Here is a 14,252-nt window from a genome sequence, read left to right as displayed (position 1 = left end):
TGGTCTCAAACTCACAGAAATCTGCCAGCTTTGGCCTCCCAAGTGCTAGGATGAAAGGTGTGTGCCACCACACCCAGAAAAAAAGCTGTCCTTTTATCTCCACATCCATTCATTCCTCATGAAGATGTATGTGTGTGTACACCACACACGTAACAATACCCAGTTGAGTGGAAAGCTTTAGAGAAGACACCCGTTGTCAACCTCTAGCATCCTCATATACAAGTGTTGGTTAGCACACACACATATGTACACCACACAGCATGCACACACACACACACACACATCTGGGCGCCACAACATATGCCATGGCGTAGTGCAGAGGCAGGTGGATCCTGAGGCTGGCTGGCCATCCAACCTAGCCCAATCAGCAGGTTCTAAGCCAAGAGAGGAACACTGACTCCACTGACTCCAAAACTAAGGTGCATGGCACCTGAGGAATGGCATATGGTTAACTTCTGCCCTCCATATACGTACGCACACATAGAGGTAGAGTGAGAGTGTCAAATGTGACACTAGGAAAGCAGATGCCTTCTTCCTGTCTTCTGCACAGCTGCATTGTGTAAGAAAGAATTGGTTGGCTGGGGAGTGGGTCACACCTTCAATCTCAGCACTCAGGAGACAGAGGCAGGTGGATCTCTGAGTTCAAAGCCAGTCTGGTTTATAGAGAGAGTTCCAGGACAGCCAGGGCTGTTACACAGAGAAACCTTGTCTTGGGGGGTTGGGGGGGTTGGGGGGAAGGAAAAGAAAAGAAAGAAAGAATTGAGCCGGGCAGTGGTGGCCCACACCTTTAATCCCAACACTTGGGAGGCAGAGGCAAGCGGATTTCTGAGTTCGAGGTCAGCCTGGTCTACAGAGTGAGTTCCAGGACAGCCAAGGCTACACAGAGAAACCCTGTCTCGAGATAGATAGATAGATAGATAGATAGATAGATAGATAGATAGATGGATGGATGGAAGGAAGGAAGGAAGGAAGGAAGGAAGGAAGGAAGGAAGGAAGGAAGGAAAGAAAGAAAGAAAGAAGAAAGAAAGGAAGGAGAGAAAGAAAGGAGAGAAAGGAAGAATTAGTTAAATAGCCTAATGTCCCACTTTGATTGAGCACCTAATAAGTACCCAGCTCTGTTCTGATTTTGACAATATACCAGGACTCCTGTCTTCCTTGGAGCCTTCATTCTAGAAGGGGAAGGCCTATAAATAATGAGCAGAAGTAGGATTATGTGTGCTGTGCTAGAGAATGAGAAGCAACCATGGGGTACAGCGGGTGGTAGCATGTGCTCAGTGTGCTCAGGGCCTTGGATGCAGTCCACTGGGACTACTGTGCAAACAGTAAGCAGGAGTCAGGCGATGCAGCGTGTGGGGAGCACAGCTCTAAGATAGGCTGAGGTGAGCCTCCCGAAAAGGACTTGACACAGTGACGGTCACAGACATTCAGGCCAGGGGGCCAAGGCCAGGACCCCAAAGCTGGAGCATCCTTGCATTGTCACAGATGACCAAGAATACTGGGGCTGAAGCAAGCCAAGTATGAGGAGAAAGAAAAGTGGGAGACAGGAGCGGGGACCACAGCACAAAGAGGCCTGCTGTCCTGTTTGTAGTGGAGTGAGTTCTTTACGGAGTTTGGTTGGCCTGCTGTCCTGTTTGTAGAACGCGGTTTCATCCCAAGTGGAGTGAGTACTTCTTTACAGGCTGTGCTCAGAGTAGTGCAGTTGATTTAGAAGGAACAGTCTGGTCCTCTGTGAAGAACGGACTGCAACAGGAAAGGCCACTTAGGAGGCCATCGCAGTAGCCAGCCAAGAAGGATGAAGAAGCTATGTGTGATCCAGGCACCTGGGGAGGCAGAGGCAAGAGGATCAGGGTGCTCAGGGTTATCCTTGGCTACATAGTGAGGTGGGAGGAGAAGGAAGAGGAGGACTGTGAGAGAGGTAAAGGCTTCTGCACTGGCCTCTCTGAGGAGAGGCCCCGGAGCTTGCTGGCAGATTGGACGTGGGTTTGAGGGACGAGAGAGGGGTGGCTGGCTGTCGTTTGGACTGTGCAATAGGAGGAATAGAGCTGCCACATTTGGAATGATAAAGGCAGCGTTGGGACTTCTGTGGGAGGAAGCTAGGAGTTGAGGATCAGGCTTGACACTTTCAAGCCTACCAGACACCAAAAAATTCTCCATATTGGCAGTTAATCTTACACTTAGGGCAGTAGCTGGCCCTGCAGACATACCAGTTAAATGAAAGAACAAGAGAGGACCTGGTATTAAGTGAAACAAATTTCAGGTAAAAAAGAAATGCCAGGCCACCTACTTCATTGCATGGGTCCTCGTGTACACACAGAAAAGGAGAGAGCTACCCACAGAGCTCTGCCATACATGCTCTTGAATGGTGCTAACTGGATTGTGCTCACTTTATAAACTGTGTTTGTCTATGTCATGTGTACATGGAATGCTAAAGCATGTGTGGAGGTCAGAGAACAAATATTGGGATTCTGTTCTTGTTTCACACCTAGTTTTAAAGCAAGGTCTCTCTTGGTTCTACCACAGTGTGTACTCAGGGATAGCTGGTCCACAGGCTTCTGGGTGAGTCTCTGCCTCCCACCTCTCCATGAAAACACTGAGATTATGGATGCATACTTGGATCTGCACTTGTGTCTTTAGACTTGTGTAACAAGCTTTTTACTCACTAATAAGCCATCTCCTAGCCCCTTCCATACTTTGTAAAGAATCTGCAGCCGTGCTGATGGTGCACACTTCTAGTCCCAGCACTCAGGAGGCAAGGGTGGGTCGATCTCTATCAGTTTGAGGCCAGCTTGGTCTACATTATAAAATTTCAGGCCAGCCCAGGTTGTAGAGTGAGGCCCTAACTCAACAAAAAGAAAGTAGAAGAGGAGGAGGAGAAAAAAGAAAAGAAAAATCCTATATTTTTAGATTTTTTTTAAATTATTATTTGATATGAAGAGTATTTTGCCTGAATGTGTATCTGGGTTTTATTGTTTGAGACAGGTTGTAGGATTTGAGTAAGAATGCCGCCATAATATTGAGCCTATGGGGTATGAAGATTTGCAAAATCCTGTTCATTTAGAGCCAATAAAAGTTTAATTGATGGTCAATACTGGTTTAGAAATTTTAGGTCTTCTAAACCATAGACTTTTCAGGTCTGAAATCATTTAATTGCCAAAATTATGACAGGAAACCTCTTCATTAAAGTGTTACACTTTTTCATAGTTGTGTGAAGGTTTGAACTAATCTGAAAGTATGATCCTAATTTTATCATATTAGGATATAGCAAAGCGAGGCAGCCACTTGTGAGCAGTAATTCCACTGGGGCAGTAGGGTCCTTGGACTGAACCTGCTTCCTGTTGGTTCAACATTTCTTGTGAGGAAGAGCCGCAGTGTAGAGCCTGAAGTTCTAAAGTATGAGGTCATTTTACCTTTCCATTTATTAGCGGGATGTTGGAATTTTTTTAAAAAAAAAAAAGAATGCCACCATAGGCTTATATTTGAATGCTTAGTCATGAGAGTGTCAATACTTGAGAAGGATTAGAGGTGTGGCCTTGTTAGAGTAGGTGTGGTTTTGTTGGAGGAAGGCTGTCACTGGGGGTGGAGGTTTCAAAAGCCCAAACCAGCCCATTGGCTTTCTGCTCTGCTGCCTGCAGATGCCATTGTAAAACTCTGAGCCACATCTCCAGCATACTTCTGTCTGCTGCTGCCATGGACCTACCATGATTACAACGGACTGATAAACCTCTGAAACTGTAAGCAAGCGCCAATTGGATACTTTGTTTTATGAGTGTTTTGTTTTGTTTTGTTTGCTGTGGTCATGGTGTCTCTTCACAGCAGTAAAACAGTGACTAAGACGAAGTTTCTCTCTGTAGTCTTGACTGGCATGGAACTTGATATGTAGACCAAACTGGCCTCAAACTCACTGAGCTCTACCTACTTCTGCCTCCTAGTGCTGGGATTAAAGGTGTGTGCCATCATGCCTAGTACAGCAAGTACATCTACACCACATGTGCCTGGTGCCTGAGAAGGCCAGAGAGAAGTAGGTGTCTGCTTCTCTGGAACACCACATGATGCTGGCAACCTTGATCCCACTGGAATCAGTGCTCTTAACTCTTAACCTTCTCTCCAGCTCCCAAAATTGTATTGTATTGTATTGTATTGTACTGTGTGTAGGGTTGTTGGAGGGAATACATATACAACAGCAAGCATGTGGAGGTCAGTGGGCAGCTCTGTAGAGCTGATTCTCTTCTTCCACATTTCCATGAGAACCAGGGGTCAAACACAGTGACCTACCTTGTACAGCAAGCACATTTACCCACTGAGCCGTCTCCTGGATCCAACATTTGTGTTTTTCAGTATGTCAATAAGTAAAATATATATAAAAGGAAGATGTGTTCCCAAGGGTGAGATGTGACATTCTCTAGTTGCTAAGTCGTAGGCTGTGGCGCTAGGTGGGAGACTGTCACTGAGTCATTGGCCTCTTAGGTTATTCATACATGTTTGTTTATGGGTAGGAACATGGTGTGCAGGTTGCTCTCTCTCTCTTGCATTTACTATGTGTGTGTGTATATACAAGAAAGTGTACAAAGGGGGCTGGAGAGATGGCTCAGTGGTTAAGAGCACTAACTCTTCTTCCTGAGGTCCTGAGTTCAATTCCCAGCAACCACATGGTGGCTCACAATCATCCGTAATGGGATCTGATGCCCTCTTCTGGTGTGTCTGAAGAGAGCTACAGTGTACTCACATACGTAAAATAAATAAAATCTTTAAAAAAAGAAAGAAAGAACATATACAAAGGTGGGAGGACAGCCTGTCAGAGTCCGTCCTCTCTTCTATCTCAAGAGTTCCAGGGATAGGCCTTAGGCTGACAGCAAGCTCCTTTACCCACCTCTCCTCTTAATTTCCTCATGACTTGCTTCCAAAATTAGGAATAACAGGTTTTAAGAGATATTCAGGTTTCCAAATATTTGTAAATATTGCCAGGTTGTTCTATAGAAAAACTGGCCAATCTAGAATTCTAAAAGTGCAAGAAAGCTAAACAAGCTATTAGAAAAAAATATTTATTCCAACCCAGTTGGGTTTCATTTTCCACTCCAAAGGACTTGTCAGCATTCCTTCCTGCCTGAGTCTCAGGAGGCTTCATGGAGCTCTTCCATGCTTTGCAGGTGTGGGGATTGGTGTCGTCCATGCTGGGTACGAAAGACGTCTGGCCCATCACCTGGGAGCACACAGCACCCCCTCCATCCTAGGGATCATCAATGGGAAGATCTCCTTCTTCCATAATGCAGTGGTTCATGAGAACCTACGGCAGTTCGTGGAGAGTCTTCTTCCAGGAAACTTGGTGGAGAAGGTTAGTGTCCCCTGAGAATAGAGCTGCCAGCTGCAACCTCCCAGTCTTCACTCTGAGCAACCAAGGCACTACCATTTCATTACACCAAGGAATGCTAGAAGCCTGAGGAGACTGGTGGCCGAAACAGGATGCAGAGCTAGAAAGAGCTCACTGCCCTTAAAAACCGCTCACAGGTTCTAGACTAGACATCACAGAAACCTGATCTGAAGCCACAGTCCTGTTTACTAAACAACAGTGAAGTTAGATCACGTGATAGAATTTATGGCTCATGCATTTGTTCATAGGCATAAATTTGTCCTGTGAAAATATGAAAATCAGATCATATTGAGAAAAATTTATTACATTTGGATTTTACATTCTTAAGTATGTATTAAGTAAGTATAATCATATCTACCAAACCCACCAGATTTATTAAACAGATATTATTTCTGGAACTTTAAAAGCTTAGTGAGGAGCAGTCATGGTGGTGCACGTCTTTCGTTCCAGCACTTAGGAGGCAGAGGAAAGTGGATCTCTGTGGGTTTGAAACCCACATAGCCAGGACTATGTGGCTACATGGAGAGAATTTGTCTTAAAAATAACTGCTCAGAAGGTAAAGGTGTTTGCTGCCACGCCTGACAACCTAAGTGATTCCCAGCACCCACATGGTGGGAAGAGAACCAGCTCCTGAAAGTTGACCTGTGACCCACACACGTACGCATAGCTCATGAAGCTACACATATACACAAAACAAATAATATAATGTTTTTGTTGTTGTTAAGACTTGGGCCCTTGGATGAGAGTAGCACACACTTACCCACTGAGCAGCCCAGCAGCCATGCTTACAGGGCGAGTGCTGCATGCCTTCTCCGGAACTGTGCTCTGGGCCCGATGGCAGGGCTTGTGCTTGGAGATGGCCTGGATTCCATCTCTAGTACTCCTACCAAAAACCATAAAAAAAGAACCAACTTGAGAAGTGACTTTATAATATAATCAGTAATTCTTTCATGCAGGATGATAACTTTAATCTGTAAGAGTTTATAAACACCCAGCACTTGGGAGGCAGAGGCAGGCAGATTTCTGAGTTCAAGGCCAGCCTGGTCTACAGAGTGAGTTCCAGGACAGCCAGGGCTACACAGAGAAACCCTGTCTTGAAAAACCAAAAAACAACAACAACAAAAAAGAGTTTATAAACAGACAACATCTGTGTTGCCATTCTTCTAATAGCTTTGTCAAATTAAGACAAAAAGACTAGTGGCCATTGCTGGCAGATGTCAGTGAGGTCAGGCCAGCCTGGTCGGCTTAGTGAGCTCCAATCCAGCCGGACTAAGTAGAGCCTTTCTCAAAAACTGCAAAAAATCAATTGCTGCAGTTTTTATATTTTACAAATAGCCTCCTTATACATACTTAATTTATCTCCTGACAGAAGTATAATGCAGTTGTCGAGAATTAAATATTGTGGCTGAAGAGATGCCTCAGGAGTTAAGAAGATTGGCTACTCTTCCAGAAGGCCTGGGTTCAGTTCCTAGTACCCATATGGCAGCTCCCAACCCTCGTAGTTCTTGTTCCAGGGAATTTGATACCCGCTTCTGACCTTTGTGAACACCAGACATGTGTAGTATGCATACATGCATACATGCAGGCAAAATATTCATGCACAAAATAAAAAGTGAATAAATTATTTTTTAAAATTGAATATTGCAACTAACTAACTTATTTCCAATTTAAGGTCACAAATAAAAATTATGTGCAGTTCCTCTCTGGCTGGCAGCAGGAGAATAAGCCACACGCCCTCCTGTTCGGCCAGAAGTCATCAGCGCCACTGCTATACAAGGTAATGGGTCTGGGGAGCAGCTTCTTGTTTTCATGGTGGGGGCCAGCTCTGCGTCAGAGCCCATAGCCTGCTTGTCTTCAGTATAATTACATATTTGAGCATCTTTAATTTAAAAATCCCAAATCAGAAAACTCCTGACCATCAGTGCCTCACCACATCAGGAAATTCCACCCCTGACCTCATGTGACAGGTTGAGACATAGGAACACATTAAAATATGCACAGTTACCCTCACACTGAGTATAAGGTATATGTGAAACACAGATTTTATGTTTAAATTTGGTGCTGTCCATAAGAATACTTCATATGGATATGCTAATATTCTAAAATCTGAAAAAGCCTGAACCATTTTGGTTGCAAGTGTTTTAGAAAAGGTTCTGCCTGTGGTAGTTTATTGCTGGGATGGACATGGACACACACACACACACACACACACACACACACACACACACACGGACCCAGACAAGATTTCTGGATAATGATTATTTTGTTTTATCTCTTGAGAAAATTAGTTGTGTTTACGCTTGCTCAGTTTTTGTGCATAGAATACCATTGGAACTCCTGGAGTAGAAGTTTGAGGGTGCAGAAGACTCTTGGGGCTCCAGAAGCTGACAGCTCATCCCACGTGGCTGTAAGCTGGATGCCAAGCTGTCCATTCACTTCCTTCCTCTCCTCTGCCCTCACAGTTGACGGCCTTTGCATACAAAGATTATGTGTCATTTGGATATGTGTATGTCGGCTTGAGAGGCGTGGAGGAGATGACCAGGCAATACAACATCAATATCTATACCCCCACCATGCTGATCTTCAAAGAGCACATAAACAAGCCTGCTGATGCAATCCAGGTATGTGAGTCACCTCAGGCCAAGGCATTCTTCCTTTTACCCTAGCCTTCACATAAGCAAGCAGCAGAGCTGAGCTATAAAGCACTGGAGTGGTCGGGAGTTCAAGATCATGCTCAGCTGCACATGGGTCTGTGGATAGCCTAAGCTGGAGTGAGACTTTGTCTCGAAGAAGAAGGAAAGAGGGAGGGACCAAGATGGCTCAGTGGGTGAAAGTGCTTGCTGCCTAACCTGACCCCTGACCCCTGACCTCCATTTCTAGAACCCACAGGGAAGAAGGAGAAGACCAACTGCAACCAGGCATCCTTGACCTGAGTGTGCTTAGGCACACTCATGAGTGCCAGGGAGGGACGGAGGGAGGGAGAGAACATTGAACAAAACAGCTGAATATAGGGACAAACTCACTTGGCATTTCTTCTTACTGATCCACTAAATTTTGTTGGTTTTTTTATCTGACACAATAATGTTTTGCTTAAAAAACAAATCATCTCAGGTGACACACATCTGGAATTACCAGTACTCTGAAGGCCAAAGCAGGAGAATCTGGGTTGAAAGAAAAGTTATTTGTTGACTTTTTGGGGTTGTTTTTTAGACAAGGTCTCACTTGCTATATAAAATAGGCTGACCAGAGACTTCCAGAGATCTGCTTGCCTCTGCTTCCTGAGTGCTGGGATAAAGGTGTGTGCCACCATGCCCACTAGCCCTTGACTCTTAAGTGAGGCTACAAGTTTTATTAAGTGCTTTATGTGGAGGCTGGAAAGATGTATCAGCAGTTAAAAACATGCACTGCTCTTCAAGAGGACCCAAAGTTCCAGAGTTCAGTTCCCTGCACCTGTGTTGGGCAGCTGAAAACTTCCTCTAACTCCAGTTCCAGGGGAATCCGATAGTCTTTTCTGGACCTTGTGGTTGCCTACACTCCTCTATGCATACCTACACACACATACACATTTTTTTATACATAAAAATAATATACTTTATTTTATAAACATTTTATTGCCTGACTGCTGTGTGGTAAATATGGTATTGCCTGGGACATCCATAGTTAGGCTGTACACTGCAGTGGTTCAATCAAGGGAGGAGCCGGGCAGTGGTGGTGCATCCCTTTAATCCCAGCACTTGGGAGGCAAAGGCAGGTGGATTCTGAGTTCCAGGCCAGCCTGGTCTACAGAGTGAGTTCCAGGACAGCTAGGGCTATACAGAGAAACCCTGTCTCGAAAAACCAAAAAAAAAAAAATGAAGGGAGGAAAGACAGAAAGGCACTCTCTATGCAGTGTGCTAAGCAGCTTGTTGAGCATGAAGACAGGGAAAGAAGAGAACAAACTGGCCTTAGCATGCAGAATTAGAGCTGCCTATACCAAATGCTAGTGGAGAAGACCTACGTGGGCAGACGACAGCCTTGGAAAGGCAGGTGGGAACTGGGCTCAGGGGCAGCATTGAGAATCTCAAGAGGCATTAGGAAGCTGTCTGAGTGCTGATTTGTTAGGTGCTGGCCTGGCAGGTACAGAACCCCAGGCTGGAAGCAAAGCACTGGAAAAGCCAGTCAGTGCAGGCCTGTGACCTCAGGATGTAGAAGGAAATTGAAGGACATTCGTAACTAACAAAGTGAGATCACTATGCCATCTGGTCACTGGAGATGACCTACTACCAAGAGGTAGATGCGCAGGAAATAGAGGTTGGAAGGTTGTGAGTACATCAGTGAATGGTCGGTTTTTAAAAATTATAATCTTTTTCAAAATTTGCACTTATTTGTGTGTATCTACACATTCATGGTTGTGTAGAGGTCACTGTGGAAGTCAGTTCTTCCTCTCTGTGGGTTTGGAGAATCAAACTGAGACCGACAGGCTTGTCGGCAGACCCCTTTACCCACTGAGTCAACCAACTGGCCCAGGGTCTTATCTGTCAGCTCATCCTCCTTCATCCTTGTGGTGAAACAGCATCTCCTGTCACACTCTCTCTGCTGATTTAAGGAGTATAGTTGCTGCACAAATACTGACTTTGTCTTATCCAGCAGCTTTGCAAACACTTCAGCAGTCAGGTATTTATCTATTCTGTCTTTAGGATTTGCAGAGTGCACAGTGGCTTAATGGCAGTTCTGTGTCTCCTCTGTGGTGTCTGTCCTTTGAACTGCATGAAAGCGAACCACAGCATTCAGGGTTCAGTTTTGTGGTCTGCCTCTTGGTTTTTAGAAACAGTGGGGGCCGGGATGTCGGGGTGGCAGTGCTTCCTTAGACTTCGTGAAGTCCTGAGTTCACAACTAGGACCACAGAAACTTGAGGTGATGACCAACACCTGAAATCTCAGCACCAGGAGGGTAGGAAATGCAGAAATCCAGGCTCATCCTCAGCGACATAACAAACTGGGTTCCAGCGGGGCTACACAACACCTGTTTCTAAAGGACAGTGGGAGCTGAGCATGGTGGGACAGCACTCTGGTGGCAGGGATGGGTGTGAATTTGTAAATTTGAGGTCATCATGGTCTACATAGAAGTTCCAGGCCAGTCAGGCTAAATAGTGAGACCCTGTCTCAAAAAAACAAAAGCTACCATTGTTTAAGTGTTAGTTTTGTCTTTTTGAGGTTCAGTAATTGAACCCAGGTCTTCATGCATGTTAGATCAGCCTTCTGCCACTGAGCCATCTCCCTATCCCTGGAATTTATTTTGAATTGCTTAGTTTGCTACAGATTCCAAAGTAAAAATATATTTGTGTAAAATCAAAAATTATTTACTCAAGCTGTTAGTATACATTGGTATGCAAAGTCCTGCAATAGAAACTTCTTGATTTTCTCCTGAGCATGACCTCGCTGTATCTTGACTTTCACCTGAGTTATTAACCAACACTTCCACGTTTCTTGCCTGGTGATGTTGCTTTAGCCAGGGTCAGCCGCAGTCTTCATAATCATGTGAGTAAGCCATGTGCAGTGTGAAAACTGAGTGCTTGTTGGTATTTCTCCAGGCTCGGGGACTGAAGAAGCAGGTCATTGAGGACTTCATTGCCCAAAACAAGTACCTGCTGGCATCTCGGCTCACCAGCCAGAGGTTGTTCCATGAACTTTGCCCTGTGAAGCGGTCTCACCGACAGAGAAAGTAAGAACTCGAGGCTCTGCCTCTCATTGAAGTAGTGTCTTTCTGAGGGGCAGTTAAATCCCTGTGATGGGGGGTAGGGATGTCTTAGTCCAGGGTACCTTCAGACCACATGCTGAAGTCATAGACTTAAGCCACCATACCTAGCAGACACCTGGAGGGCTGCAGGATGGCTCAGCGAATACAGGCACTTGCTGTCAGCTTGGCCACCTGGGTTTGCTCCCTGAGATCCACATGGTAGAAAGAGGATTGATCCCCACACACCGAGACACACATATGCATATCTGAAATCTCACTATTTACCACTGCCACTGTTGAGTAGGCTACTGCTGTGTCCCATAGGTCTCTGAGCAGGCTACTGCCATGTCCCATGGGTCTCTGAGCAGGCCACTGCCATGACCTGTGGTTTCTGCTCCCCTTGCTTGGGACTCAGTTCTCCACAAGTCTGCCATTGCTCTCTCCAGACCCAGGTCAACCCAGCAACCCAAGTGCTCCCCCCTCTTTTCTTCTCCTACAACACTTTATCTGCTCAAGTCTCTGTTCAAGCATCAAGTGGTATTTTCCTGACCTGCATAAATACAACCCTCACCCTACCCAGCCTCTCTCTGTCCCTCTCCTCCTCCTCCTCACAGTCCTTGTCAATACTCACTTATATGTCTTGTATCTGTCTTCTCTACTGGAACAAGAATTCCAGTGTTGTCTGAGAGCTCAGTAAATGTCCGGGAAAGTGAGTAGATAAATGCTAGGCTTCCTTTAGGACCTTGTAGAGGCAGCCCTTTCACAACAAGGTTCAGTCATTCTGCCCTACGATAGATCAGCCACTCCTCCCTGAGAGGAGATCAGACAGACTGTGTCTCTTAATTGTAGCAGCCATTGCCAGCCCTGGCCCTGCCTCAAGATTGGTTATAGGACCTCCTCTCTTATTTGTGTACAGATACTGCGTGGTTTTACTGACAGCTGAGGTTAACAAACTAAGCAAACCCTTTGAAGCCTTCCTGTCATTTGCACTGGCAAACACTCAAGACACGGTGAGATTTGTGCACGTCTACAGCAGCCGACAGCAAGAGTTTGCCAGCACCTTGCTACCGGACATGGAGGCATTCCAAGGGAAGTCAGGGGTGAGCCATGGGCCCCAATTCTCCTGTCTTAGGAGTGCTGAGTCCAGAGTCCAGACATCTGGAAACTTCTGAGACCTGGGTGGAACCTTATTCAGACCTCCCTCCCTCCACCTTTTACCTACCAATTTTACATCCCCCATGTGGGCTCCAGACCTTCCTGGAAGGCCCTTTTCCTCCACTCTGATCGCATCCTAGCTGAGCCCTCTCCACTTCTCGTGAGGGAAGGTTGAGATGGGTCAGCCTTTTCCAGCAACTTTTCCTGGGACAGCATAATGTTACAGAACTCTAGAGGCCATTCTCCCAATCTCAGGCCACTGGTGCCATCGTGCTCAGAACTTCTTCCTTCCTCATGTTCTCTGCCTGTGCCATCACCCCCACACCCACACCCACACCCAAAAACCTGGGGTTCTTCTTTTGGAGTCAAGATTGTAGTTTGGTGATAGAGTGCTTGCCTAAAAAGCAAGAGGCCCTGAGTTTTATCCTCAGCACACAGGAAGGAAAAAAAAAAAGTCTCATTCAGTTACCATGAAAAAGCTCTCTGAAAAGTAAAGGCTCCTTAATTGGAACATTAAGTCAGAAGTTACACAGAACCTGTGGGAAGAAAAAAAGGTTTAGAATTTCGACAGAAGCTTTGGAATGTCACCAGTTACTTTTGCCAGTTGTAGTGGCATATGTCCATAATCCTAGCACTTGGGAGGCAGAGGCAGGAAGATGAAGTTTCAGGACAGCAGGGGCTACATGATACGATGGTGGCACATGCCTTTAATCCCAGCACTTGGGAGATAGAGGCAGGTGGATTTCTGAGTTTGGGGACACCCAGGGCTACACAGAGAAACCCTGTCTCGAAAAACCAAAAAAAGAAAAAAAAAGAGCACTCAAATTCATGGCCTTTTTAATTGATTGTTATTGCTTGCATATATGTATATATACATCTTCCTAAGTATAACCTCTACAGTTCATGTAATAATACCTGTATAGTATGTCTTCCGGGCTGACTGTTCGGCTTTGAACAACCAAATGGTGTACTCTTCCCTGGGCAAGACCACTTCTCCCATTCCATGAGTAAATTTCTTTTTTTTTTTCAAAGATTTATTTATTTTATGTATATGAGTACACTGTAGCTGTACAGATGGTTGTGAGCCTTCATGTGGTTGTTGGGAATTGAATTTTAGGACCTCTGCTCACCCCAGTCAACCACACTCGCTCTTTTACCGTTCCCCGTTCACTTAGTCCCTGTTTCCTTCAGCCCAAAGATTTATTTATTATAAATAAATACACTGTAGTTGTCTTCAGACTCAGCAGAAGAGGGCGTCAGATCTCATTATGGGTGGTTGTGAGCCACCTTGTGGTTGCTGGGATTTGAACTCAAGACCTTTGGAAGAGCAGTCAGTGCTCTTACCCACTGAGCCATCTCACCAGCCCAAGTATGTGTGTTTATTTCTTTCTTTCTTTCTTTTTTGAGACAGAATTTCTCTGTGTAGCTCTGGCTGTCCTGGTACTCACTCTGTAGACCAAAAATCCACCTGCCTCTGCCTCCCAAGTGCTGGGATTAAAGGTGTGCACCACCACTGCCCAACTGTAAATTTCTTAAAGAACCAAAAATTAAATTACTATTCTGGGAAGGCCAAGGTTTGAGGATCCGTTGAGCCCAGGAATTTAAGGCCAACCTAGGTCATAAAAGGAGAGCTGTCTCAAACCTTACTAACCCCTGGGCCTGGGTGGGATTCAGTTGGTAGATGCTTAACTGACATGCCTGAGCATGTCCTCCCTAGCACAGTAAACCAGGGATGCTGGTGAGATGGAACCAAGTTCAGGGTCATCCTCACAACCACAGAGTGAGTTTGCATACTAATGATTCTTTTTGTCAGACCTCAAGGCCTCTTACAAATACTGTGGACCGTGTTTATGTACTAACTTAGTTACTGACCTCGTGAGGCTCTTTTGCCTATCTACCCTGAAAAAAAGCACAGGCAACTGTGCCTTTACAAGATATAACTATGAGCTGGGCGGTGGTGGTGCACGCCTTTAATCCCAGCACTTGGGAGGCAGAGACAGGAGGATTTCTGAGTTCG

General features: G+C 45.4%; 1 protein-coding gene across 1 annotated transcript in view; it reads left to right on the top strand.

Moving 5' to 3' along the window:
* Dnajc16 (DnaJ heat shock protein family (Hsp40) member C16) overlaps positions 1 to 14,252 on the top strand; it is a 32,497-nt gene that overhangs the window by 10,714 nt on the left and 7,531 nt on the right. The window contains 6 exon segments of the mRNA XM_031377040.1: positions 5,145 to 5,329; positions 7,038 to 7,142; positions 7,828 to 7,986; positions 10,935 to 11,065; positions 11,997 to 12,205; positions 12,882 to 12,906. Coding sequence (XP_031232900.1) covers positions 5,145 to 5,329; positions 7,038 to 7,142; positions 7,828 to 7,986; positions 10,935 to 11,065; positions 11,997 to 12,205; positions 12,882 to 12,906 — 814 coding nt within the window.

The sequence above is a fragment of the Mastomys coucha genome, unplaced genomic scaffold (assembly GCF_008632895.1).
Source record: "Mastomys coucha isolate ucsf_1 unplaced genomic scaffold, UCSF_Mcou_1 pScaffold18, whole genome shotgun sequence".
Taxonomy (NCBI): Eukaryota; Metazoa; Chordata; class Mammalia; order Rodentia; family Muridae; genus Mastomys; species Mastomys coucha.
The sequence above is the reverse complement of the archived record's forward strand: the minus strand, read 5'-3'. Positions and strand labels throughout refer to the sequence as shown.